This window comes from Felis catus, chromosome D3, assembly GCF_018350175.1.
Source record: "Felis catus isolate Fca126 chromosome D3, F.catus_Fca126_mat1.0, whole genome shotgun sequence".
Taxonomy (NCBI): domain Eukaryota; kingdom Metazoa; phylum Chordata; class Mammalia; order Carnivora; family Felidae; genus Felis; species Felis catus.
In genome coordinates this window covers 6116512-6142511 of record NC_058379.1, presented here as the reverse complement: position 1 = coordinate 6142511, position 26000 = coordinate 6116512, and the positions used below count along the sequence as shown (strand labels likewise).

The 26000-nt window shown below is 47.8% G+C and overlaps 1 protein-coding gene across 3 annotated transcripts in view; it reads left to right on the top strand.

The window, feature by feature from the left end:
* DNAH10 (dynein axonemal heavy chain 10) overlaps positions 1-26000 on the top strand; it is a 145649-nt gene that overhangs the window by 61786 nt on the left and 57863 nt on the right. For all 3 annotated transcript variants that reach the window (XM_023241314.2, XM_045041190.1, XM_045041189.1), the window contains 15 exons: positions 631-842; positions 3335-3488; positions 4948-5181; positions 7448-7570; positions 9179-9412; positions 12343-12566; positions 15116-15385; positions 15484-15667; positions 17259-17393; positions 18011-18163; positions 19921-20109; positions 20617-20763; positions 21328-21519; positions 23122-23240; positions 25370-25528. In XM_023241314.2, the coding sequence (XP_023097082.2) occupies positions 631-842; positions 3335-3488; positions 4948-5181; positions 7448-7570; positions 9179-9412; positions 12343-12566; positions 15116-15385; positions 15484-15667; positions 17259-17393; positions 18011-18163; positions 19921-20109; positions 20617-20763; positions 21328-21519; positions 23122-23240; positions 25370-25528 (2729 nt within the window). The remainder of the gene's footprint in view (positions 1-630; positions 843-3334; positions 3489-4947; positions 5182-7447; positions 7571-9178; positions 9413-12342; positions 12567-15115; positions 15386-15483; positions 15668-17258; positions 17394-18010; positions 18164-19920; positions 20110-20616; positions 20764-21327; positions 21520-23121; positions 23241-25369; positions 25529-26000) is intronic.

Below are 26000 nucleotides of genomic sequence, written 5' to 3'. Positions count from 1 at the left end.
CTAAGTCAAAAAAAATTACCATGTGTATATTTCATCAATTAACACAGTTTTCTGTGAAATACATTTTGTGACTCGAAGCAAATCCGTCAAGCCTGGATGTCACCGGTTGCAAATGCAAATGATTCGAGATGGTAAATTTCACGCAAGACAGCACTTCTTCTGTTAAATCTCAGGAAAATACATCACGGAAGATCTTTTGGGTGTGATAATCAGGAAGGATTACCTAAATTACAAGCGTTTTGTAACCTCAGCTGCTTTTTTCGGGAAAGAGAAGCACGTTATGATCACACCTGAGTGAAATACTAGCTTTAAGGTCTCAGCAGCTCCGTGATTTCAGAGATGCCTGTTTCTGATTTTATACTTCTCATTTTCCTCCCTCGGAAAGGAAGACATATTTTTGGATTCCACACATCCTTTGAGACAGCATTATTTTGGCGGGGCCTTGACACAGTTGGAATTCTTTTGTTTGTATTTTGGAGCCTTTAACCAATCATTCCTTTGTGAGTCTGAGGTTTTTGTGGCCAGATGGGTGATGATATCTGAAAAGGAGGGAGCATGACCATGTGTTGAGTAGCGGCTGTTCGGTCAAAGGCAGTTTTGTTACTGGGACTATTTCTTGTCCGTTTTTAGGTTGCAAAAGAAGAATGGTCTCAGACCCTCTGGATCAACCTGAATGTTCAGTTCCTCCAGGAGGGAATTGACAGTTTTCTCAGGTCCCTCAGAAGGCTCCCCCGGCAGGTCCGAAACCTATCCGTGGCCTATCATTTGGAAGCGAAAATGAAGGATTTCAAAGACTCAGTTCCTTTACTACTTGACTTGAAGCACGAAGCGCTAAGAGACAGGTTTGTTTTGTCCTGTTGGCCTTTGTGGAAGGGGGAGGAGTTTTAGTTTAAAATCTATCCTTGCTTAGGTCTGATGACAAAGTACAAGGTTTCAACAGCAATGCAGAATGCTGAAATATGCAGGTAAGAGTTTTATGGTATTGTTTCCATGTGAAGTTTCTATTCAGTTATTAGCTGTAAGGATTCTCTAATTTTTTAAACTTGTTTTTTTAAATCTTTTTTTACAGTTTATTTCATTTATTTATTTATTTATTTAGAACGTGCACGCACACGCCAGTGTGGGAGAGGCAGAGAGTGAGGGGGAGAGAGAGAATCCCAAGCAGGCTCTGCACTGTCGGCTCAGACAGAGCCTGATGTGGCTCTTAAACCCACGAACCATGAGATCATGACCCGAGCTGAAGTCAAGGGACGGACACTCGACAGACTGAGCCACCCAGGTGCCCCTCTCCTATTTTATTTTATTTTTTTTAAAACAAACACTGCCAGATATAAACTCGCATTCGTGGATGCTTCATTCTAACGGTTTAGAAAAAACAGCAAGGGGTCTAGATCAGCGCCATCCAGCAGAAACATGTGACCCAGACATGTCATTTAAAATTTTTCCAGCAGCTGCACCAAAGAAGTAAAAGAAAACGGGTAAAAATAATTTTACTAATATATTTTAACTAGCCCAGTATATACAAAACATCATCATTTCAACCTGTAATCGATATGAAACGTTACTCACAAGATATTTTATGCTCTTCTCCGAAAAATATGTTGCAACCTGGCATGTATTTTACGCCTACGGAATCTTTCAGTTTGGACCCCCCACAGCTCAGATGCTCAATAGCGACACGTGACTTGTGGCTGCCATACTGGACAGAGCAGGTGTCGCTGGTTTTTCAACGGAATAACCAGTCCTGAGGGTGCGATGGAGGAGATTCGCTCCTCGTTTGTCCGTGATGGTCCAGACGCGGCTCCACACGGACAGGGATTAGTAGGAGCTTTGTGAGTCACGTTTTCTCTGCCGTGATCCTCTCTTCCTCCATCGTGTTTCCCAGCACGTGGGTAGAGAGTCACGGAATGGCATCCAATGACGTCATTCTGCTCAGCAAGAAAGCCATGCCGGACGATTCCCTTCCAATCCTCGTGATGACGCCAGTGAGTAAGCCTCTCTTTGGTGCCAGGGGCGTCTCTGACATCTCTCTACACCCGTGGATCTCCCTTCAGCAGGTGCAGGTGGCCCTCAGGCCCGGGGCGACATGGGTTCTAAGCCCGTCTTTGTCACTGTTCTACAGGGCCACTTGGGCGCTCACTTTGATCTATGCATTCCTCAGTTTTCCCAACTAGATAGAAGAAGTATTTTCTAGCTAAAGTTCCCTGTTCTTTTGACGCCACAACCCAGTGCTTCCTAGACTTAGATCATTTCTTAACCATTTTTGTCCCATCTCCGCCAATATCACGTATACTGTCACTACTCTGTTTGTTTCCCATCAGCTTATTTTTTTTTACTCGAGTGTGTTCTAAGAAGAAAGTTACACCACCATTATAAGTGGGAAACCAAAAGCTTTTGCCATGAATAGAAAGTAATTATAAAAATAAAAAACATTTAGGGCCTCCTGGGTGGCTCAATCGGTTCAGCGTCCGACTTCGGCTCAGGTCATGATCTCACCGTCTGTGAGTTCGAGCCCCGCGTCGGGCTCTGTGCTGACAGCTCGGAGCCTGGAGCCTGCTTCGGATTCTGTGTCTCCCTCTCTCTCTGCCCCTCCCTGACTCATGCTCTCCCTCAGTCTCAGAAATAAACAAACATTAAAAAAAAAAAAAAAAAAAAAAAAAGGCAAATCCACAGGCCAAATGCAAACCTTAAAGGAAGACCAGATCGGGTGGAGCGCTTTGTGCTCAATGCTTCCGCGTGCACAGATCCTCCTGCCTATAGGGGATCCCTTCTTACTGTCTCCATCACTTGGTGGTTTTTCGCATAGCTCTCAAAGCAGTTTGTGATTATTTAATGCACAGATTTGTGTTAGCGTGTGCTGGCCGTGTCCCCGAGGACGTGGTAGCGTTCCCGTGGGCAGGAGCCTTGCCCTTTGTCACGGGCACTTCTGATGGCTAGCCCACTCACTGCCTGGCGCAGATCTAAGAGTGAGATAAAAACTGACCAAATGCACGGCAGCTCACAGCTTCCACCAGGGTCTCAAACAGGCTGAGTGAACCGACAGAGGTCAAGATCACTAGTCTATATATAGACTCTGTGACGGAAGCAGGTTCCAAAAAGTTAAAAGCTGCCTATTTTCTTAGATGGTTGGGAAGACTAGCCATGCAAGAGTGTTTCTTGATAGAGGTTGTTTCCTGGGTTCGATTCTGGAAGCCAGGGGGATTTTGGAAAACTTTGGAGTTGCAATTCCAATGATGTCCTCAATAAATGGGGTTTGTCCTGTGATTTAAGTGGGAATGATGAAATCCATCACTGAATCCAGGAAGCACAAAGGTTTTAATGCGGATGCTTTCAGGCATTGGAAAGAACTTATGGAAAAAACAGGTGTAACGTTTGAAATGACAGAGACGTTCACCTTGGAGAACATGTTTGCCATGGAACTTCACAAACACACAGATGTTCTCAGTGAGATCGTAACGGCTGCCATCAAGGAGATCGCCATTGAGAAAGTAAGGCTGTTATAAAACAGCTTAGAAAAGAAAACTGTTTTTATCTTAATTTATTTGAATTCCAGTATAGTTAACATACAGTGTTATTAGTTTCAGAGAATTTTTTTTTTTAACGCCAAGAGAAAATGTGTTTGTTCTAGTACTTGTATTTGAGTAATAAAGAATTATTTGCTCTAGGGGAGTCTGGGTGGCTCAGTCAGTTAAGCATCTGGCGCGCGCGCGCGCGCTCTCTCTCTCTCTCTCTCTCTTTTACATTTATTTATTTTGGAGAGAGAGCGAGAGAGAGCGAGCACAAACAGAAGAGGACCAGAGAGACAGGGAGACACAGAATCTGAAGCAGGCTCCAGACTCTGAGCTATCAGCACAGAGCCCGATGCAGGGCTTGAACCCACAAACTGCGGGATCATGACCTGAGCTGAAGTCGGATGCCTAACCGATTGAGCTATCCAGGTACCTCTTGTCTCTTAATTTCAGCTCGTGTCATGATCTCACAGTCCTAAGATTGAGCCCCAAGTCGAGCTCTATGCTGAGTGTGGAGCCTGCTTGGGATTCTCTCTCACTGCCCCTCTCTCCTGCTAGTACTCTTTCTTTCTCAAAAATAACAAAGTAATAAAAAAAAAAATGAAAACAAGAATTATTTGCTTAAGAAATAGGACTTCTGTCTTGGTTAAATTTTTGTTGTTCTAACTTATCATTTCACCTCCAATGTATTTATTAAAGAAAGAATGGATGTTGATGGTAGCAAAACTGACAAATCACAATTCTGCCGCCTGAAGATAATTATTTCAGCGTATATGTAAAAACGCAGGGGAGACACATGCATCCACATGCATATACACACGTGCGCACACTATACAAATAGTCACACAAACGTGTCAAAGTACCTGCACATAGTGTATACACCCATATACGTACATGCACATGCATGCACGTGTACATAAATGCACATACCACATAGACATAGGTACACGACACCACATATACGTGTGCACGTACACATCATACACACGTACATGTACATAGCGATGCAGCTGGTGTTTGAAAATATAATCGTAAACAGGCATATTACTCTGTAATTTGATTTTCTTGCTTAACAGTAAACACGGGAGCAGGACCTCCCAGGTATGCAAGAGGCAGACTAGGTGACTTAGACCCTGGTTCTAGAGCCAAGTGAACTGGCCGAGCTGCTCTTTGAGCACCCAGTTCCCATCGCTCTAAAACGTGGGTAATAGCCCTTACTTCACTAGGGTGCTCTGAGCACCGAAGGTGATCACGTATGCAAGTGCTTGCTAAGTAATGACCAGGGTCACCGTGACAGGCTCTCCACTTACCTGGGAAACTGACACAGACTCCGGCTTGAGCAGTTGACCAAAGGCAAGCTCAGGAAGTTGCTGTGGGGTTTGGAGTTCTGTTTTTCCAACGTATGTGCCCGAACCACTCTCTTTGTATTCCTGACCAGGCTGTGAAGGAAATCTTGGACACGTGGGAAAGCATGAAGTTCACCGTGGTCAAGTATTACAAAGGCACACAGGAGCGAGGCTACATCTTGGGATCGGTGGACGAAATCATCCAGTGTCTTGACGACAACACGGTCAACCTCCAAAGCATCTCAGGAAGCAGATTTGTGGGGCCTTTTCTGCAAACTGTTCACAAATGGGAAAAAACACTTTCTCTAATAGGGGAAGTCATTGAGGTGAGAGAAAACCAGGAAAGCACTTTTGTATGAGAAGATTTTCTGCTCAGACACTGATGATTCTCTGACATACTTTTTCTGGGTTGATGTATTCTGGGGTGTGTGTGGGCACGATTACAGGAGTCCATCTGGGTTTTTATTTCAACAAATGCATTTTTAACTTCCACAATTCTTCTTTTTCATATGTCCCTATTCTTTTTTTCTTTAATAAAGTTTATTTTGTTTTTGAGAGAGATGGAGAAGTATGAGTGAGGGAGGGGCAGAGAGAGAGGGAAACAGAGAATCCTAAGCAGGCTCCGAGCTGTCGTGCAGAGCCTGAAGAGGGGCTTGAACCCGCTCATCTGTCCCTATTCTTGTTTAATTCTGTCCTGTTCTTGTTGCCAGGATATATTTTTACCTCCTTTATCACACTGAAGAATTCAAACATATTTAAAGCCCTTTTCAGATTTCTCCATATTTATTCTTTTCTCAAGCCAGGATTTTCCTCTTTTTTGTGTGTGTACGTGACCATCTTTCATGGTAGTGGGTTTTTCTCTTTTGTGATTTATTTAATTTTAAAGTTCATCTCCCATAACAGGTTTTTACCTGTGCTTGCTTCACTTTGTCACGTGTTTTTGCAGTTTCTCCAGGTTGGCACTGAACAAGGTGGCTTGGGGCTTTCTTCTTTTGTGGGAGATACCAGTTCAGACCTCTGTGAGCAAGCCAGGTTCATCTCACCATTTTTTTAAATGTTTGTTTATTTTAGAGAGAGAGAGAAAGACACAGAGCACGAGTAGGGGAGGGGCAGAGAGAGAGGGAGACACAGAATCTGAAGCAGGTTCCAGGCTCCGAGCTGTCAGCACAGAGCCTGACACGGGGCCGGAACCCACAAATTGTGAGCTCATGACCTGAGCCGACGTTGGACGCTTAACCGGCTGAGCCACCAGGCGCCCCTCATCTCACCATTTTTGCATAGCTGTCTCTTTCCCCCTCCCCAGACTACAGGCAAGTGCCTGTTCCATGGGACTGGCTAGAGGGTGTGGTCCAGGCCCTCACCCCTCTCACACGTGTGCTTCCTTCCTTTGCTTGCTTTTTTATTTTTTTATCTATGGCTTTTCATTAGGTAGGACATAGTACTGTTTTTTTTCTTTATTAAATGTTTTTTAAAAAATAGAAGTGAAATTTACATAACATGAAATTAATCGCTTTAAAGTGCACAATTTCATGGCATTTAGTACATTCACAATGTTGTGCAACCATGCCCCTGACTAGTTCCAGAACATTTTCATCATCTCAGAAGAAAATCTCATACCCATTAGAAGCAGTCATTTACGTTTCTCTGTCCCTCTAGCCCCTGGCCACCACTGATCTGTTTCCTGTCTGAATTAATCTATTTTGGACGTTTCACACAAATGGAATCATGTAACGTGTGGCCTTCTGTGTCTGGCTTCTTTCACTTAGCGTCCTATTTTCTTTTTTAATTTTTTTAAAGTTTATTAATTTTGAGGGAGAGACAGAGTGAGTGAGCAGGGGCGGGGCAGAGAGAGAGGGAGAGAGAGAATGCCAAGCAGTCTCTGTGCCATCAGATGGAGCCCAGTACAGGGCTTGAACTCACAAACTGCAAGTTCATGATCTGAGCCCAAACCAAGAGTCAGACGCTTAATGGACTGAGCCACCCAGGGCTCCACAGCGTCCTGTTTTCAAGGTTCATGCACGTTGTGGCGGGTATCAGTGCCTCATTCTTTTTATGGCTGACTCATAAGTCCACTGTGTGGAGAGACCATATTTTGGGTGTTCGTTCTTCCACTGGCAGCCATTGGGTTATTTCCACCTCTTGGCTGATGAGCAGAGTTCTGCCGTGAGCATTCACGTACAATTGTTTTTTGAGTCCCCGTTTTCGGTTCTGTTGGGTCTATGCCTTGTGGGTGCAGTCGTGGGTCACATAGCGTTTGGCTCAGTTTTTGCGCAGGCTTCTTTATGATCTGCCCTTTATTCCTCTCCTTAACGAGGCTCTCCAACCCCTGCTCAGAAGTAGAAGCTTCCTCCCTGTCTTGGGCTGCTGAAGACTTTTCTTTTGCTTTTGAGTGTGGCCGTGTACCTTAAAATACATAGCTCCACTTTCTCCACCATTCTTGCGTATTTGGAAAGGAGGGTATGCACTCGCTCTGCCACCTTGCCTGGGAACACTTTTGACCTGAGTCGATGTGGATCTGTCCCGCGTTAGGGTGGGATTTTGCCATACGTACCTCGAGGTACCCATGCTGACGTTGACGTTGTGCATTTCCAGATTTGGATGCTGGTTCAGAGGAAATGGATGTATCTTGAAAGCATTTTTATCGGTGGAGACATCAGGTCGCAACTTCCAGATGAGGCGAAGAAGTTTGACAACATCGACAGAGTATTTAAAAGGGCAAGTGACTGGCTTCTATTTTAGTCATGAAAGGACACTGATGAGAGATACTTTTAGTTATGTTTCTGCATGTAGTGTTTTGTCTATTAAGTAGCTTCTGAATTTCTTAAATCATTATATATGACCTTAATCCGTTCAGTAAAAATTTCTCTTGGGTATCAAGCCACTGGCATATGGCACTGGAACTTTTTTATATTTATTTTTCATTATAAAAGTAACACTTAAAAAGCCTGGAAAATGCGGAAAGGTAGAAAAAAATGTATCTTCCAGAGTTCCGTCACATCGACATGACCACTGCAGTATGCCATATGCTTTTTTTTCCTGTGTACGTGAATTTAAAAACACGACGATAACGACATTTTATATAATTTTCTCATAATTTTCTTTTGATGTTATAAGAAATGCACTTCATATGGTGAAACTGAGAAGGGATTTGAATGCCTTTATATACCGTTCCATTGAGTGGCTTGACGTTAGATGATTGCCATCTAGTAATGAGACATCTTGTTCAAAGGGGAATTCGTGGCATTCATAAATAATTCATGGGCTTGTGCCTCGTGTCTTTTGCACGTTTAGGATGAATATCTTACGAGGAGTTGTTGGAAGGCAAATTGCCCGTGAAGGCGTATTGCTCAATGCAGAGTCCTTCCAGGAAAGGGTTGTGTCCGTCATCACTGCCCCTAGTAATTAGGGGTGGGGGTTTTAACCCAGAGCCTCAGGGCTTTGCTGCTCAGCGGTCTCCAGTGCTCTCCAGTTAGGAGGGGCTGGTTCACATTTGGGTCTCCTTTATCCATTAGAGTTTGTAACATTTTCTTATTCATTTGCATAAGCTTTTTTTTAAACTTAAGAAAAAATCACACAATGGATACCTATTTATTATAGAAGGATTTAGATACTATTAAAAAAAAGTAAAAGAAAAAAAGGCAAAAAACATCTACAATCTCATACCCAAGATTACCATGTTGACAGTTTAACATGTATCTTTCCAGAATTTGTTTATTCGTATGTAAACATATACATAAATATTATAAATATTCACAAAATAACATCATTCTTACCCATGTGATCATTTAAAAATTTTTTTAAACATCTTTGACATATCTGTCAATAGGTGAACACCTAAATGATCACTTACAGCCAGTGACTGACCTAAGTTCCTATTCCTGGACGTTTAGGATAGTTCCCTTCCCCCTCCCCCCTTTGCCATTCTGAAGGGTGCTAGTGAACGTTCCGGAACATACGCACTGCCCAGAGCAGACTTGCCGCTTGCATCCATCCGGCCCACGTTCCCCGAGGCTCTTCTGTGCGCCGGCGCTGGTGCTGGCACGTGGGGCCTGTCCCTGAGCAAAAGAGCTTAAAAACCACTACCCCAGACCGAGGGCCTTCTAGTGGGAAGGTGGACAAAATGAACACCGGAAATAAGTTAAACGGCACGTAGTTCGCTGGGAGGTGCTCGGGGGATGCTTATTTAAACGTGCGACGTTTCTGCCGCGTTGGCCCCCGGAGGGCTGCGGTCCGGGTGTCTGTTGGTTCTGTCGTCTGTCGAGCCGGCGCCGAGCGGCGATCCCGCTTGCCCGGCCCGACGGCTCCCCTGTCGCCCTCGTGCAGATCATGGGCGAGACCTTGAAGGACCCCGTGATCAAGAGATGCTGCGAGGCCCAGAACCGGCTGGGCGACCTGCAGAACATCAGCGAGGGCCTGGAGAAGTGTCAGAAGAGCCTAAACGACTACCTGGACTCCAAGAGAAACGCTTTCCCGAGGTTCTTCTTCATTTCTGACGACGAGCTGCTCAGCATCCTCGGGAGCAGCGACCCGCTGTGCGTCCAGGAGCACATGATCAAGGTGCGCCCCCCGCCGGAAGCCGCCGCGGAAGCTCGGCAGCTGCGGTTTGCCCCGTCCCAGATCCCCGAACTGCTACGGGCGCGGGGGGCGGGCGCGCAGTCCGTTAAGCGACTGGCTCTTGGTCTCGGCTCAGGTCGTGATTTCATGGTTCGTGGGCTCGAGCCCCACATCAGGCTCTGTGCTGAGTGTGGACTGCGCTTGTGATTCTCTCTCTCTCTCTCCCTCTCCCTCTCCCTCTCCCCCTCCCCCTCTCCCCCTCTCCCTCTCCCTCCCCCTCTCCCTCTCCCTCCCCCTCTCCCTCTCCCTCCCCCTCTCCCTCTCCCTCCCCCTCTCCCTCTCCCTCCCCCTCTCCCTCTCCCTCCCCCTCTCCCCCTCTCCCCCTCTCCCCCTCTCCCCCTCTCCCCCTCTCCCCCTCTCCCCCTCTCCCCCTCTCCCCCTCCCCCTCTCCCTCCCCCTCCCCCTCTCCCTCTCCCTCCCTCCCCCGCTCACTCTCAATCTCTCAAATAAATTTAGAAAATAATTTAAAAAAATTAAAAAAAGACAGAAATGGTGCTGGGCTTTCATCTGAAACATAAATCTGATGAAATCCACTATAGTCTGAAATTACAAAAAATCCCACTGTTGTTTGTTGCTCTTTTTCTATAGCCCCAAAACACTTTTCTATTTTTTGGAGAAATTAAAAAGAATATAGCAATGCACAAAGACTAATATAAGCAGAGAGGTGGTACAGGACAGTGCTTCGGCATGTGGACTCTGGACTCAGATTGCCTGGGTTCAAATCCCAGGTCTACACAGATTTGCTGTGTGACTTTTGGCAAGTTACTTAACCCCTCTGGGCATCAGCTTCCTGTCTGCTAATGGGGAAAACCCAATAGTGACCTGCTTCAGTGGAGTCGTTATTAAGATGAAATGAGTTCGTATGTGTAAAGCACTCGGTGACCGTCTCATAATGTTGGCTGACATGACCTTATCCACCACCCAGAATTGACTGGTAACTAACTTGTTACCAGTGAGTCATATTTGCTTCTCTACACCCTCTTTGTGAGACAGAGCTGTAGAGAGAAAGGGGCCATCCTCTTTGCCCCCATCACAATCCTTACTCCCCCTTCAAGAGGCAGTCACTGTCATGACTTGGCAGTGATTCGTTCCAGCCCCTGCTTTCATACTTGTACATAAACGCATGTGTATCTGTGAACAATACCGACTGGCAGGAAACGCAACAGATAAAACTGTCTCTGGTGATAGACGGCCAGAGCATGGCCAGAACGAATCTTGATCAGCTGGTCAAAGCTGTGTATTTAGTATCAGCCCTCGGGTAGGGCTTCCCAGCTGTGGCAGTGTCGGTCAACGGGCCAGAGAATTCTTGGCTCTGTGTGTGTGCGTGTGTGTGTCGGGGATTGGGGGCTGTCCTGTACGCTGTGGGACACTCGGCAGCATCCCTGGCCTCTACCCACCAGACGCCAGGAGCATCGCTCTCCGGTTATGACAACCAAAAATGTCTCCTGATGTTGCCCAGTGTCCCCTGGGGGCAGAATCATTTGTGGCTTTGAATCAGTGTTGTGGAATAATTCCTTTATTCCAGATAAACAAAGCGTTTGGGATCAAGTACATAACTCCATACTTTCCCTTTAGTTAATGCGGATTTCCTTCCTAAACCAAAATTTGTGTCTTTGATTTTTGTCTTTTTTTCTCAAAGGGGAGATGTGTGTGTGTGTGTGTAATTTTTTTATTTAAAAAATTTTTAATCTTTATTTTTGAGAGAGAGAGAGCGAGAGCGCATGAGCGGGGGAGGGGCAGAGAGAGAAGGAGGCACAGAATCCGAAGCAGGCTCCAGGCTCCCAGCTGTCAGCACAGAGCCCAACACGGGGCTTGAACTCACAGACCATGAGATCATGACCTGAGCCGAAGTCAGATGCTTAACCGACTGAGCCACCTGGTGCCCATATATATGTATATAATGTTTGTTTATTTTTGAGAGAGAGAGAGAGAGAGAGAGAGAGAGAGAGAGAGAGAGAACGAACGAACAAGCGGGGGAGGGGCAGAGAGGGAGAGAGAGGATCTCAAGCAGGCTCCAGCCTAGATCAGAGCCGGATGCAGGGCTTGATCCCACGAACCACGAGATCACGACCTGAGCCGAAATCAAGAGTTGGAGGCTTAATCGACAGCCCCCCGGGCATCCCGGAAGAGGTTTATATTTTGTTACCACTTTCAAAAAAAGATATTTTACTGTTTTAGAAAAGTGTCTATCGTAGTACTTCAGTTACCAGTGGCCCCTTCTGCAGACCCTCTGGCTTTATTGTTTAAAGCCGGTTGCCTTTTCCTTCTCCTCTCTGACACGCCGAGTGCCTAGTCTTATACCCTGGGTCCTAAAAGACTCCTCTTCCCCCCGAGTATCATTCCGGATCAAGAACAGTGCTGACAGGCAACAAATGGCCAGTGTTGAATGTGCTGGAGGCATATCTTGCACGGTGTTTGAGGTGACCCTTCCGACCTCATCTTGTAAGTGCCATGATTACGTCTCTTCCAGGCTGAGAGAGGAAAAGCAACTTGTCCAAAGTCACCCAGCTGGGCCGTGGGGGAGGGATTCAGGCACGTCTCTGACTCCTCAGCCCTGGGCCGTTTTGTCACCGGGCCTCTTCTGTCCAGACACCTCTCCGTGCCCGCATGTACTCTAGGATCTCGCGTGTGGGGAGGGAGTGTGTCTTCTTTTCCTTTCTTTCCTTTTTGGCCCCAAACAGACCTTCGCACGGTGCGGGATAGACGCGCGCACCCAAAGCGTGCTGCTGGAATGAGCAGCTGGGCGAGCGGACGCCTATTTGGTGCTGGCGCCCCGGGGGCTCCCGTGCGTGGCGGGGGGCTGGCTGCGGGCCATTCTGGGGCTCCACCGTCCAGCGCACGGGTCGCAGAGTGGACTCTCCCCTGTGTTGCAGATGTATGACAACATAGCGCTGCTGAGGTTTAATGACGGGGACGGTGGAGAAAAGCTGGCGTCTGCCATGATCTCAGCAGAGGGCGAAGTCATGGAGTTCCGGAAGATCATACGGGCCGAGGGGCGCGTGGAGGACTGGATGACAGCAGTTTTGAATGAAATGCGGAGGACCAACCGGCTGATTACCAAAGAGGCTATTTTTAGATACTGTGAAGACAGAAGCAGGTAGGGTCGTAAATGTGAACGTGTGTCACTTTATTCTATTAGCAGTCATAATGGATTAATATTAAAGGCTTGGGGTAGATTGAGTGACGTTCCAAATGAAGTTTTCTTTTCTTGGAATAGCTCAGTTAGCCCGCGCCTCGTCTGTCTTTCAAGGATCGCCTAATTCAGGACTTCTCAAAGTGCGGTAGCATCGGCCCGGCAGTAGCAGGGCCCCTGGCAGCTTGTGACAAATGCAGATTCCTGGGACGGACTCCACCTCAGCCCCACGGGGCCATCTGTGTATCTTATAAGCTCCTCCCCGAGGATTCTGAGCACGCTCAGGCGTGAGAACCACTGACCTGGTGACCCAACAGAGACCAGGTGTTGAGTAGGGTTCATCCATGTAAAGTCGTTTCTAAGATATTTAACCGATGTCAATCATGCTTGATTTTTCTGGCCTGAGAAGCTTCCAGGCACTAAGCTGAGCCACACCTGCTTCTCATCGAGCAAAGGGCTGGCTTTAATGTGTGGTACATACGACATCTTTGGATGACTGGTGCCATTAGATTTAGGCGGGGCTCCCGGGAATATATTTGGCAGGGCCTTGATGGCAGACATAAAATCTCCATTATTATTTTAGGAGTGCTGTCCCTTTGATTTTAGACACTGAAAAACATCTAGTTAAATAAATGATCAGAGAGTAGCCTTACAGTTGGATCATTATGATCCTATTTTTTAGGTGCTATAAAAATTGGTTTAAAGGGGCGCCTGGGTGGCGCAGTCGGTTAAGCGTCCGACTTCAGCCAGGTCACGATCTCGCGGTCCGTGAGTTCGAGCCCCGCGTCGGGCTCTGGGCTGATGGCTCAGAGCCTGGAGCCTGTTTCTGATTCTGTGTCTCCCTCTCTCTCTGCCCCTCCCCCGTTCATGCTCTGTCTCTCTCTGTCCCAAAAATAAATAAACGTTGAAAAAAAAAATTAAAAAAAAAAATTGGTTTATGTCCTTATGTCATCAAGTATACGTAGATATCTTCGGTAGTGTGCTGGTCATCAAGCTGGTTTTCTGAAGCAAACAAACAAACAAAAAACCTTTGATTTAGAGTTTGTCAATTTACATGGTGTAGATACTCCCACCATGGCTGATTTCAAAGCTAGTGGAATAAGATAAGTGGTTTGAATGTCAGCCTGCAAAATTCCCGAGTATTTGGCAGTAAACTCTCATGAACTGGTAGGAGGCAGCTCCTGTACGTTATCAGCCATATTCATTAATTGAACTACTATTTATCGGACTCCTGCTCCGAACTGATTGCTGTGCCAGATGCGCATACAAAACTGAACGAGACAGAAATCACCGGCCCCCAGGAGAGGTGATCACGGAGCATTCTGCAGTCTCCTTAATGCCCCCAGATCAGAAGAATTTTACACCAGCGTTAGTTTTCTCGACATCATAACTGCCACGTTGCCAGGGTGCTGCTGTGTGTCACAGCGTGTGGTTGGTGGGAGACAGTCAGGGAAGGGAACCCGACGTGTCTGTATTACTCCTTTCCTCCCCAAATCCCCTCCGCTCGGGCACTGTCGTTTCTAACAACAAGGGTGAGTAGTTGAAATGAGTACATTGGTTTATTTGAGCAGACGTGTTTTGGCTTCACTGAGAAGACAGGCCCAGGGATACACAGCCCCAGAAAGCGCCCCTGTCCTGGGATTTGCCAGACGCCATCATGGTCACCTTAGCTGTGCCCTGAGTCACGTTATTTTCTCTGCTTGGCTTGCTTCTGCCTCTCCTGATTTCCAGCTTCCTAGGTTCCCCATCACCTTTATCTAGTGTGTAGGGGTCATAATTATAGATACTATTTAGGTTTTCAAGGTGCCATACAACTTTAAAGCAAGGTGGTAAAGCCTGATCTTTTTTTTGTTTTAAATACACTTTTAAATTTATTTTGCCATTAATTGTACATCATCAGGATAATGATGTAGTAATTCATGGTCACTTTTCCTGGATTGGAACTTATAGCTCTGGGTCTGTTACTTATTTTTTTTTTTTTTAATTTTTAACGTTTATCTTTGAGGGAGAGAGAGAGAGAGAGAGAGAGAGAGAGAGAGAGAGAGAGAGACAGAGAATGAGCAGGGGAGAGACAGAGAGAGAGACAGAGACACAGACTCCGAAGCAGGCTCCAGGCTCCCAGCTGTCAGCACAGAGCCTGAGGCGGGACTCGAACCCATGAACTCTGAGATCATGACCTGAGCCGAAGTCAGACGCTTCACGGACTGAGCCACCCAGGCGTCCCCAAAATGTAAACATTCTCATAATGTTCCCATAACATTAAGTCATTCTGAAAGGTCTATTAAGGCGTCTTTTCAAAGCGATCTAGCAGCTCCCTACACGGTCAGCTGTCACGGTCTCACGTGCGCGTGTGGTCGGCTCGGGCTTTTCCTGTCTATCCGGAAGACTTCTTGCCATTTGCTTGCTTAGAGCCCTTCCTTTGCCTTTCCCCATTCCGCATCAAAGAACTAAATTCTTCCAGGGGCTGTTGTCTGGTACCAGTCCCTCGAGCAGGTGCGCCGTTTCCCCTCTAGAGTCGACTGGATGCTCCTGTACCAGGGGATGGTGGTGCTGGCCGCCAGCCAGGTGTGGTGGACATGGGAAGTGGAGGATGTCTTCCGCAAGGTGCAGAAAGGGGAGAAGCAGGCCATGAAGGACTATGGCAAGAAGATGCACGAGCAGATCGACGAGCTGGTCACTCGGATCACCATGTCCTTAAGTAGGAACGACAGGAAGAAATACAACACGGTCCTCATCATCGACGTCCACGCCAGAGATATAGTCGACTCCTTCATAAGAAGCAGGTGAGGCCCTTCCGGGGCGCCGGTGTCTCACAGCGCGTCCGGCCCCGCGCTTCGTCTCGCCGCCTCTCTGACCGCGTCTCCCGCTTGTCCCCTTCCAGCATCCTCGACGCCCGGGAGTTTGAGTGGGAAAGTCAGCTGCGGTTTTACTGGGACCGGGGGCCGGATGAGCTGAACATCCGCCAGTGCACCGGCACCTTCGGCTACGGATACGAGTACATGGGTTTGAACGGGAGGCTGGTCATTACGCCGCTCACAGACCGGATTTACCTGACCCTTACTCAGGTGACTGGCCTCCTGGACCTTGTGGTTATCAGCTGCCTGTGGGTTTCTCGCTGAGCAGGATTAGGGTGATCGGAGACACTGTACCGGGTTGACCCGTGTCCCCCCTCCCGATTCACGTCCGCTCGGAACCTCACAAGGTGACCTTGTTTAGAAACGGGGTCTTTGAGGATTTAATTAGTTAGGGGTTGGGAACACCCTGGATTAGGGCCCTGTAGCCAATGACTGGTGTCCTTGTGAGAAGAGGAGAGGACACGGAGATACAGGAAAGGTGGTGTTAAGAGAGGCCGGGGTTGGAAATGACGTGGTCACAAGCCAAGGAATGCTTGGAGCCACCAGAGCGAAGAAATCCCTCCCAGGAGCTTTTGGAGGGAGGGTGCCCCCTCCCCCCTCCAACAGCTCGATTTCAGACTTCCAGCCTTAGGTTCTGTGAACGAATATGCTTCTGTGGTTTTAAGCCCCCTACTTGGTGGTAATTTGCTAGGGCAGCCCCAGGAAATTAATGCCGATAGTGAGGGGCATTGTTGTTTAAACCCCATAAAGGAGTTTCAGATTGGAACGTGACTGGCTTGCCGCCTTTTGGGATTGGGCTGTTGCAGGTTCAGGTGGTGCCTGAAACCACCGTCAGGTTTGATAATTTGCTAAAAGGATTCCCAGAACTCAGAAAAACCATTACAGTCACAGTTGTGGTTTATTATAGCAAGAGGACGCAGATCAAAATCGGCAGTAGGAAGGCTTAGGACAGGGTCCGGGCGAGACCAGGCGCGAAGCTTCAGCTTCCTCTCACGGTGTGGTTGTGCAGACGGCATTATTTCTTACAGCGGTGACACGTGGCAGCATGCATGAAGTATTGTCACTCAGGGAAGCTCATCAGAGCCTTGGTGTCTAGGGATTCAGTTGGGGACTGGTCATGTAGCGATGGCTGATCACCCCGATGGCCGATGTTAGTTTCCAGCCCCTCTAGAAGTCAAGCTGATACCATGTGGCCCAATGTCACTGTTCTCAGGACATTCCAGGGGCTTAGAGGTCAACTCCTAGAATCTGGAGACAAAGGGCCAAACCTTTCTTTGGGGAGGACTAATCCTTTACTGCACAGATGAACGTGTGTCCGTGAGCCCCAACTCTGGGACCTACCGGGACCTTGTCCTTAGTGTAGGCACAGATTCTCGCATGTTGCTTCATCCTGGGTGTACTGGTTCCTATATCATGCGGCGGGGGGTGGTCGGTAGCGGTCAGTGGAAAAACACAGAAAAGAAACATTAAGAATGGTGACTATCAGAAAAGGTGAGTGTGTCGGATGCCTGGATGGCTCAGTCGGTTGAGTGTCTGACTCTTGATTTCGGCTCAGGTCATGATCCCACCATTGTGGGATCGAGCCCCTCGTTGGGCTCCATGCTGAGCATGAAGCCTGCTTAGGATTTTCTCTCTCTCTCCCTCCCTCCCTCTCTCAAGTAAATAATAAGAAAGTTGAGTGTGAACTTGTCCCTTGCCACATGTATATATTGCACATAGATTATCACAGTGCTTTGGGAAATGACACCCGTTTCCTTGTGAGAATCAGACCAGTGTATGTTTTGCATTTCGCTCATAACAGGCACTGTCCATGTATCTGGGAGGGGCCCCTGCTGGCCCAGCAGGTACTGGCAAAACCGAGACCACCAAGGATCTAGCCAAAGCCCTGGGCCTGCTCTGTGTTGTAACCAACTGCGGTGAAGGCATGGATTATAAGGTAAGGCCTTGTCGTCACTCCCGGTGCTGTGTTCCTGGGCAGAGAGCTAAAAGCGGGGCATGGTAGGAAGGCATTTCACCTCATTCTCTTCCATGAAAACGCATGGAAGCAGCTGGAAGAGTAGAGCTGAGAATCTTTCGTCCCCCGTCCCAGAACGTACACGTGTCGGCTTTGTTAGCAGCTTGTAGAGCAAGCGTCGCAAACAGAGATGCCACCAGAGCCACATAGATAACGAGGAAAGCAGCAGATAGAGACAATAGGGAGTGGTGAAGACTGTGGCCAAGTAGAAGGCAGTGCTTCGGCTGCGGGGGGAGCCACTGTTTAGCTGCGGTTGTTACCACTTGGGAAAGCGGACCCGGTGTTGCTCAAGAGAGGCCAGAGATCTGGAGTTTGCCGTGCAAATCCTTAATTTGTAAAATCCTGTGAATGGGAGCTGGCCCATGAGAGGGTCCCGGAAGTGTTGCCAGAAAGATCCATTCGTGGGGTGGTTGGCCAGCTGCCTCTCCGCCAACCTGATGTTCACTGTCTGCTTTAATTTAGGCGATGTCTCCGCAAACGTATCGCTTGCAGTTTGAAAGATAAAAATTGCCCTTGTCCTGCCATTTCTTTCATTCTAGGCCATTGGGAAGATTTTCTCTGGCCTCGCCCAGTGTGGGGCCTGGGGCTGCTTTGACGAGTTTAATCGAATCGACGCCTCTGTGCTGTCGGTCATCTCGTCCCAGATTCAGACGATCCGAAACGCTCTGATCCATCAGGTGACCACGTTCCAGGTGAGGCTGAGCGCGGGGCCTGCCTGGACCACATGCTCCAGGGCGGAAACCTCACCAGGGTGCTGGGTAGTCACCCTTCCGGACCAGGCTGCTGACAGATGATTTGACAGACTTCTGCTTTCAAATTGAGATGGTTGGGTTTTCCAAAATTATCAGCATCTTTGACAATTAAGGACTGCGCTATTCTAAGAACTTCGAACTAATTGCAGACATATGCAAAGTTGCTATCGGTGGGCAAGTCAGTGTTCTCAAATAAGTGATGTACAGAGCCCCCTTTAAAGGAGAAAAACATTTGTGGTCACTTCCCAAGTTTGAGAAAAAAGGCAGCCTTAAAGATTAATGTCCCATGGGGCGCCTTGGGTGGCTCGGTCGGTTAAGCATCCAACCTCGGCTTAGGTCATGATCTCACAGTTTGTGAGTTCGAGCCCCGTGTCGGGCTCTGTGCTGACAGCTCAGAGGCTGGAGCCTGCTTCGGATTCTGTGTCTCCCTCTCTGTCTTCCCCTCCCCTGCTCACTCACACATTCTCTCTCAACACAACAAATAAATAAATAAATAAACAAATAAATACAATCCATTCCATCTGATGAAGCTGGATGAGAATTTGGAGAAGCACGATCTAACTATATAATTCGCACACTCCAGAAGTGGGTTCTGTAACGAAAGGGACCAGAGTGGCCAGACCAGTCCCCTGCACCGGTGTATACATTCTCTGAGGCCCTACAGAGCCTCAGAAGTTCGGGACCCAAATGTGGCTCAGGCTGGTGCGGATTCGCTTGGGGGTACCTCCCTGGCCCTAGCCACCCACCTGCTTTCCTCCCGGACCTCAGTGTGGCTCATTGTCGAGAGATTATGTAAACTAGGTACTGGTAAACATTTTTGGGATTCCCAGAAAGGCTTTGGGTGGATTTCCTTTTAATTCGTTCTTCTGAAATCGTTCAGGGCTGGGCTTACTGCTTGTGAGGGAGGGAAATTGAACCTGCAATGCATTCAGGTTAAATAATAAATAACCTGTCCGTCATCTCCGGGGGGCAGTCTGGGCCTCCTGTGGATATTGGGACATGGGTGGGAGTGGTCTCAGTGCAGCCTGGGGGGATGAGACAGGGGGAGCATCAGCTACCTGCTGGGCTGCCCCCCTTGTCACCGAGGCCACCTGTGCCTCATAAAAATAGAATTTCCTATTTTTTGTCTCTATGGTGGACCAGCGAAAGAAATAAAATAGTAAGCTCTTAGCAAAAAAAAAGTTGAGGCAGGTGAACCTCAACTGTAGGCTAAAGAAATTCAAAATGTTGAGATTCCTGCAGTTTGTTGGTCCCCGAGGCACCTGGAGGATGAAGAGGTGGGAAGGGTTGATGTCCAGGCGCCCGGGGGGCGGGGTTGAGGCTGGATTCGGGGAGTCACAGGTAACCTGAATGAAAATCCACTTTGCGTGGGGTGCCAGACTGTGTGCTCGAGCACAGATCGCCTCGCTCAATCGCCAAACCTTGCGGAAAGGGAAACCGACTCAGAGAAGTTAGGTAACCTGTTGGGGCTCACGCAGCACCTCAGACCATCCCCAGGCTGCACTCCTTCCCCCCAGCTGCCCCTTCTCAAGTGTGCAGACCCTTGATTTGGATCAGAGTTTGGGGAGGGCAAGGCTTGCCCCCTAGAACACTCAGGCCATAAGCACGAGGGCTCTACGTTTGACACCCGGAAACGGAAGGGAGCTGAGGGTGATGTCTGCCGGCCGTAACCCCCTTCCTTTCCTGTCACCCTCCAGTTTGAAGGGCAGGAGATCTCCCTGGACTCGAGAATGGGCATCTTCATCACCATGAATCCCGGCTACGCTGGCCGCACGGAGCTGCCCGAGTCAGTGAAGGCCCTCTTCAGGCCCGTGGTGGTGATCGTGCCCGACCTGCAGCAGATCTGTGAGATCATGCTCTTCTCGGAGGGCTTCCTCTGGGCCAAGGTGAGGCCTTGTGGTTGCCCGGCCCAGGCTCCGCCCTGGCTCTGCTTTCGGACTGGGGGCTTGGCAAGTTTGCATTCTGTGTGGCTTGCTTGCTGTCTGTCTGTCTGTCTCTCTCCCCCTCTCTCTCTCTCTCTCTCCCCCCTCTCTCTCTCTCTCTCTCTCCCTCCCCCCCTTCTCCTGCCCCTTTTTAAAATTGTGAGTTTTATTTTCAAATAATTTGACTCCCAAGAAGTGACAAGCAAAGCGCAGGAAGTTCTGTGTGCCCCTCCCCCAGCTTCCCCAGGGATGACACCTGACACCCCCAAGGCTGGTTGTCAGAACCGGGAAAGTGATGCGGGCGCTGTGCTTTTAGCTCAGCTACAGACTTTATCTGGATTCCATCGGGTTTGCTTGTTCATAGAGCCGTTCCATCTGAGCGCCCGTACGCCCGTTTTCTTTGTAGAATGATGTCCCTTTGCTCTCGGGTCATTTTCTTTCTTTGTTTATCATTATCTTTGATCACAAAAGACGCTGGCCAAAAAGATGACTGTCCTGTACAAGCTGGCCCGGGAACAGCTCTCCAAGCAGCACCACTATGACTTTGGACTGAGAGCCCTGAAATCGGTGTTGGTAATGGCTGGGGAGCTGAAGAGAGGCTCTTCGGAACTTAGAGAGGTAGGGACCACGTGTACTCACGTCCTCTGGGTCTTCGGTTCCCGCGCACCTGACAACCGCCGGGATGGGTGACGGGCTACTATATGGTACTCATGGGAAAGGTTTAGCCTTAGCTGTCACTTCACTGGGTTGCTGGCCTCAGTTGGGTCTCTTAGCCATTATATGTTTTGTTTTGTTTTGTTTTGTTTCTAATTTGATTTATTACCATAGGTCAATTTCAGCGTCTCCACGGCACCACAGTTTCTGATGCCTCTGATCCATCCATAATTGCAGGATGGTGGGGTGGAGGGATGGGGATAAACCCAGGCCTCAAGAAAGCACGAGTACGAATTTTGTGTCTTTTTCCGCTTTGCAATGAAAGCACAGGACCTACTCTGAAGCAGACTGCAGTCAGTGCTGCTCTGTGGGCAACAGGTTCACGTTTTTCTCTGGAGACTGTGCTGACAATGCTTCGTGTCTTATAATTTATAGAAAATTTCATTTTATATTTCGTAAGAGGATTCCTAGACCAGTCTCCGGGTCTTTCAGAAATATCTTTGAAGATGTCCGTTTCATTCCATCCAGGATGTGGTGCTGATGAGGGCCCTTCGAGACATGAATCTGCCCAAGTTTGTATTTGAGGACGTCCCTCTTTTCCTCGGTTTGATTTCCGATCTGTTTCCTGGACTGGACTGCCCGCGTGTTCGCTACCCCGATTTTAATGACGCCGTAGAGCAGGTGCAGCAGGAGAACGGCTACATTGTCTTACCTGTCCAGGTAAGGCAGCGTGAAATGACTTCACGGGCTTCTTCTGGGTCCTTTCCATTGTTTTTGTTTGTTTTTTTTTCATGAAAATATAAATAATATAACATTTACTGTCTTAACCATTTTTCCCTGCCTTTTTTTTTTTTTTTTTTTTTTTTTTTTTTTTTTTTTTAGTGTGGTAAGGTACACCTACCATAAAAATGTCCATCTTACCCAGTTTTAGTCCAGGGTAGTAGTGTTAAGTATATTCATATCGTGAAACAGATCTTCAGAACTCTTCCATTGTGTGAAACTGAGGCTCGGTCCCCGTTAACCGGCGACTCCCCCCTCCCCTCCGCTTCCCCAGCCCCTGGCACCTACCTGGCACCCAGCCTTCTGCTTCTATGAATCTGACTCCTTTGGGGACTTCATGTAAGTGGAATCCTGAGGTATTTGTCCTTTTGCGACTGGCTTCTTTCACTTTGCAAGTTTTCACGGCTCATCCGTGTAACAGCATGTGTCGGAATCACCTTCCTTTTTAAGGCAGAATAGTTTCCCACTGTGTGTACATATCACCCACCCATTGTTTTTGGCATAATATGATAACTGAAGTATTTTGCTTTGGGGTCCAACCATTTAATGTTCTCTCCCCACCCCATCTTTTTTTTTTTTTTCCAGAGTCACACATATAAGGAAAATTAAATTAAACGTTACCGATAAGATTTTGATCATCTCAAGTCTGTAAGGCTGTATATATGTCATCATTAAGCCATGAACTGCCAGAGTGTTCTGCTGAGGGTCTAAATGCCTAAAGCTTCAGGCCCAGGGTGGCCGCCTCTGGTCGGGCTCTCTCGGGGCATCAGGCTACCCAGAGGCCTCGGGCTGGGGCAGCAGGTACTGGCCGCAGATGAGAGAGCTCTTGGCACCTTTCCTGGCGCTGAGGTTTTCCTCTGGATGTGGTTGTTTCAAACTGTGTGTTTTCTGGTGGGAATGTAAAATGGTGTAGCGGCTATTAGAAAAACAGCCCGGCAGTTCCCCAAGAAGTTGCACACAGACTTAACCATCTGACCTGTGTATCTCCCCAAGAGAAATGACATGTGTGCACACAAAAACTTGTACACAAATGTTTGTAGCAGCATTACCTGTAAGAGGGGAAAAATGAAAACGTGCAAATGTCCACCCATAGATGAAAAAGCAAAATGTGATCTATCCGTGCGATGGGATTTTACTCAGCCACGAAAGAGAATCAAGTCCTGACCTGCGATATAATGTGCACAAACCCTGGAAACGTGCTGAAAGTAGCCAGACACAAAGGCCCACATATACCGTGCGATTCCATTTATGTCATTCCATTTATTTATGGAGAGTGGGCAGATCCATGGGAACAGACAGCACACGAACAGCGCCAGCAGCTGGGGGCAGGGCTTGGAAGGGTTGACTACGGGTGCAGAGTTTTGGGGGTGGGGGAACGTGTGATGAAAACCCTCTAAGATTGAATGTCGTGATTGTGCCCATACTAAAACCCACCGAATCGCACACTTGAAAGGGGTGAACTGCATGGTAAGGGAATTATAGCTCAATAAAGCTGTTTTAAAAAAAGCTGTGTTACCCTAGCTACCAACATTTGCCCCACAGGTGGATAAAGTGGTTCAGATGTTCGAGACCATGTTGACCCGCCACACGACCATGGTGGTGGGGCCCACGGGAGGGGGCAAGTCCGTCATCATTAACACCCTGTGTCAGGCCCAGACCAAGTGAGTATGACCCCGAGGAGGGGGCCTCGTTGCCCGGTCGTGGTGGTATCGCCTAGTTACACTTTGCTTTCTCGATTCCTGGGAGGTTAGGTTTGTCTTAAAACACTGCCTTTTTTTTTTTTTTTTTTTTTTTTTAAATCATGAAAGTAAAAAGTTCATTCGTGTTTGAAGCTGCGTTCAGCTACCACGGGGAAGACATTTTCAAGCCAGGGTGTAATCCAGTCAGAAAGGAACGTGAAACATTTTTAATACCTTAGCTTCATGGCCACCAATTATTTTCATGACCCAGTCAGCTTCAGAATCGCATGCAATACAGAGTGAAACATACAGTCCTGAAAACCGAAATCTGAACACGTCAGTGTCCTAAACACCACTTTAGACTCGAAGTGGCTCGATTTGTTTCATTGCTGAGTTAGTCCACCTATTTTTATTTATTTCTGTTTTTATTTTTTTAAGAGAGAGAGTGAGCTTTCCTTTTTTTTTTTTTTTTAATGTTTATTTATTTTTGAGAGAGACAGAGACAGAATGCAAGTGGGTTAGGGGCAGAGAGAGAGGGAGACACAGAATCCGAAGCGGGCTCCAGGCTCTGAGTTGTCAGCACAGAGCCCGACGCAGGGCTCGAACCCACGAACCGTGAGATCGTGACCTGAGCCGAAGTCAGACGCTTAACTGACTGAGCCACTCAGGCGCCCCTAGTTCACCTATTTTAGAAGGCAAAACAGTGACCCTTGTGTGCATCACCCTGTGACCGGGATCATCCGTGAGGGAAGTATTTCACAAACAACCTTATAAAGGTATTTTGAAAATTAACTGGTTAAGTTGTGTTTTCTTGGTGTTCAGGTTGCTCCTTCAAAGTGAGGCAGGACGCTCACCATTATGCAACCCTTGTTATGGTATCAGAGTGGCCAAAAACGGAGTGTCCCCTCCCCAGATGAGTTAACCATTGCCAGCCCAGTGGGAGCTAGGAAAGGGATCTCACGCCCCTGATACAGAACATTCTAAAGACCTGGAGTGAGTTGTCGTGCCCATCCTTGTCCTGAAAACAGGTTTTCTCACCTCTCGCTCTCCTCCTAAGTAATAACTAGGTCCCAGAAAGACTTCGCTGCATGCGAATATTCCAGCAAAAATCTAAATCAAGACTTACGATCTTTGTGATGTGAACATTTCTAGATAGTCTATATAAGATCAGTGAGTAAGTGACTGCCATTTTTCCTTAATTCTTCTTATGTTTCTTATGAGAAGGCCAGTGGACAGTGGCTCCCTGGCTTCAAGGGGGCTGCGCCGTAGCCCTCCTGCCTTTTGTTCTTTAATTAATTCATTGTTAGGTAGTTGATAGAACTGTCACATACGCCACCGTTATTTTTAGGTAGTTAATTATGAACTGTTTGTGCGAGGTGTGGTTTTCTGTAGATGGATTCATCCCATCGTGTTGCAGGAATTTGCAGGCATTATGGTGACAAATGCCCCATCCACATGACGCACAAGGTCAGCAGCACAGAGCAGACATCCCGTAGATACGAGAGATTGAACGTTAGTGGTCCAAGGGTGTATTACGTAGTCCTGGACGACTGTTGTCTCCTGTACGTGAATTATGAAACCTTTACGTAAATCGTCACAGGCACGACTACGTAACTTAGCTTCTCGTTGCCCTGAAAAGGCAAGGCTCTGCCTTCAGTTCAGACCTCGCTTGTGCTGGGGCCATATTTTTGGTGAAACATGGTTCCCTTGCATTAAAAAAAAATTTTTTTTTAAGTTTACTTATTTTTGAGAGAGAGAGTGTGAGTGGGGGAGGGGCAGAGAGAGAGGGAGACACAGAATGTGAAGCAGGCTCCAGGCTCCGAGCTGTCGGCACAGAAGCTGATGCAGGGCTCGAACCCACGGATCGTGAGATCATGACCTGAGCCAAAGTCGGACGCTTAACTGACTGAGCCACGCAGGTGACCCTGTTCCCTTGCATTTAGTGTAAGCCATTGACGGTAATGGAGAAGCCCAGGGGAGAGTTTGTGTGGGTTGCATTTGAAATTTTGGACTGGATCCCAAACATCTAACCCCCACCTAGGCAGCCCAGACTGTTTTCCTAATGTGTAGTCCACCTGGACCACAGCTGCAGCCTCTCTCCTTGGGTTTAGGCTCGGGCTGATGACAAAGTTGTACATCCTAAACCCCAAAGCCGTGAGTGTCATAGAGCTCTATGGCATCCTGGACCCCACCACCCGAGACTGGACAGACGGGGTGCTGTCGAACATCTTCCGGGAGATCAACAGGCCGATGGATAAGAAGGAACGAAAGTGAGTACCTTTCTAAATGGGAGAGAGCCTGGGTTAGCCTCATATTAATTATCTGAACGTTATAGGTAAAGAAAAAAAAAGACAACGTATAGTATTGTAGTTTCATGCATGGACGCCCACAGACTTAGAGTCAGATGTCAAAGGCCCTGCTCACAAAGTGCCAGATGCCATGTCCGTTCTCTGTGTGTTATCTCTGTCTCCTCAACTGCTAGGATACTCTGCTCTCTATAAGGATACTTGTCCTTGGATAAGGGCCCACCTGGGTAATCCAAGATGCTGTCATCTTGAGATCCTTAACGCCTGCAAAAATCTTTCCTTCCCCCCAAATAAGGTCACAGTCACAGGTTCTGGATGGACGTATCTTTTGGGAGCCACCATTCAACCCATTATACACGGATAGGGTATATGAAATACTTTCCTTTGCTCTTTACCATAAGAAAAGTTGGTGTCAAAACCAGTGACCAATAGCAAT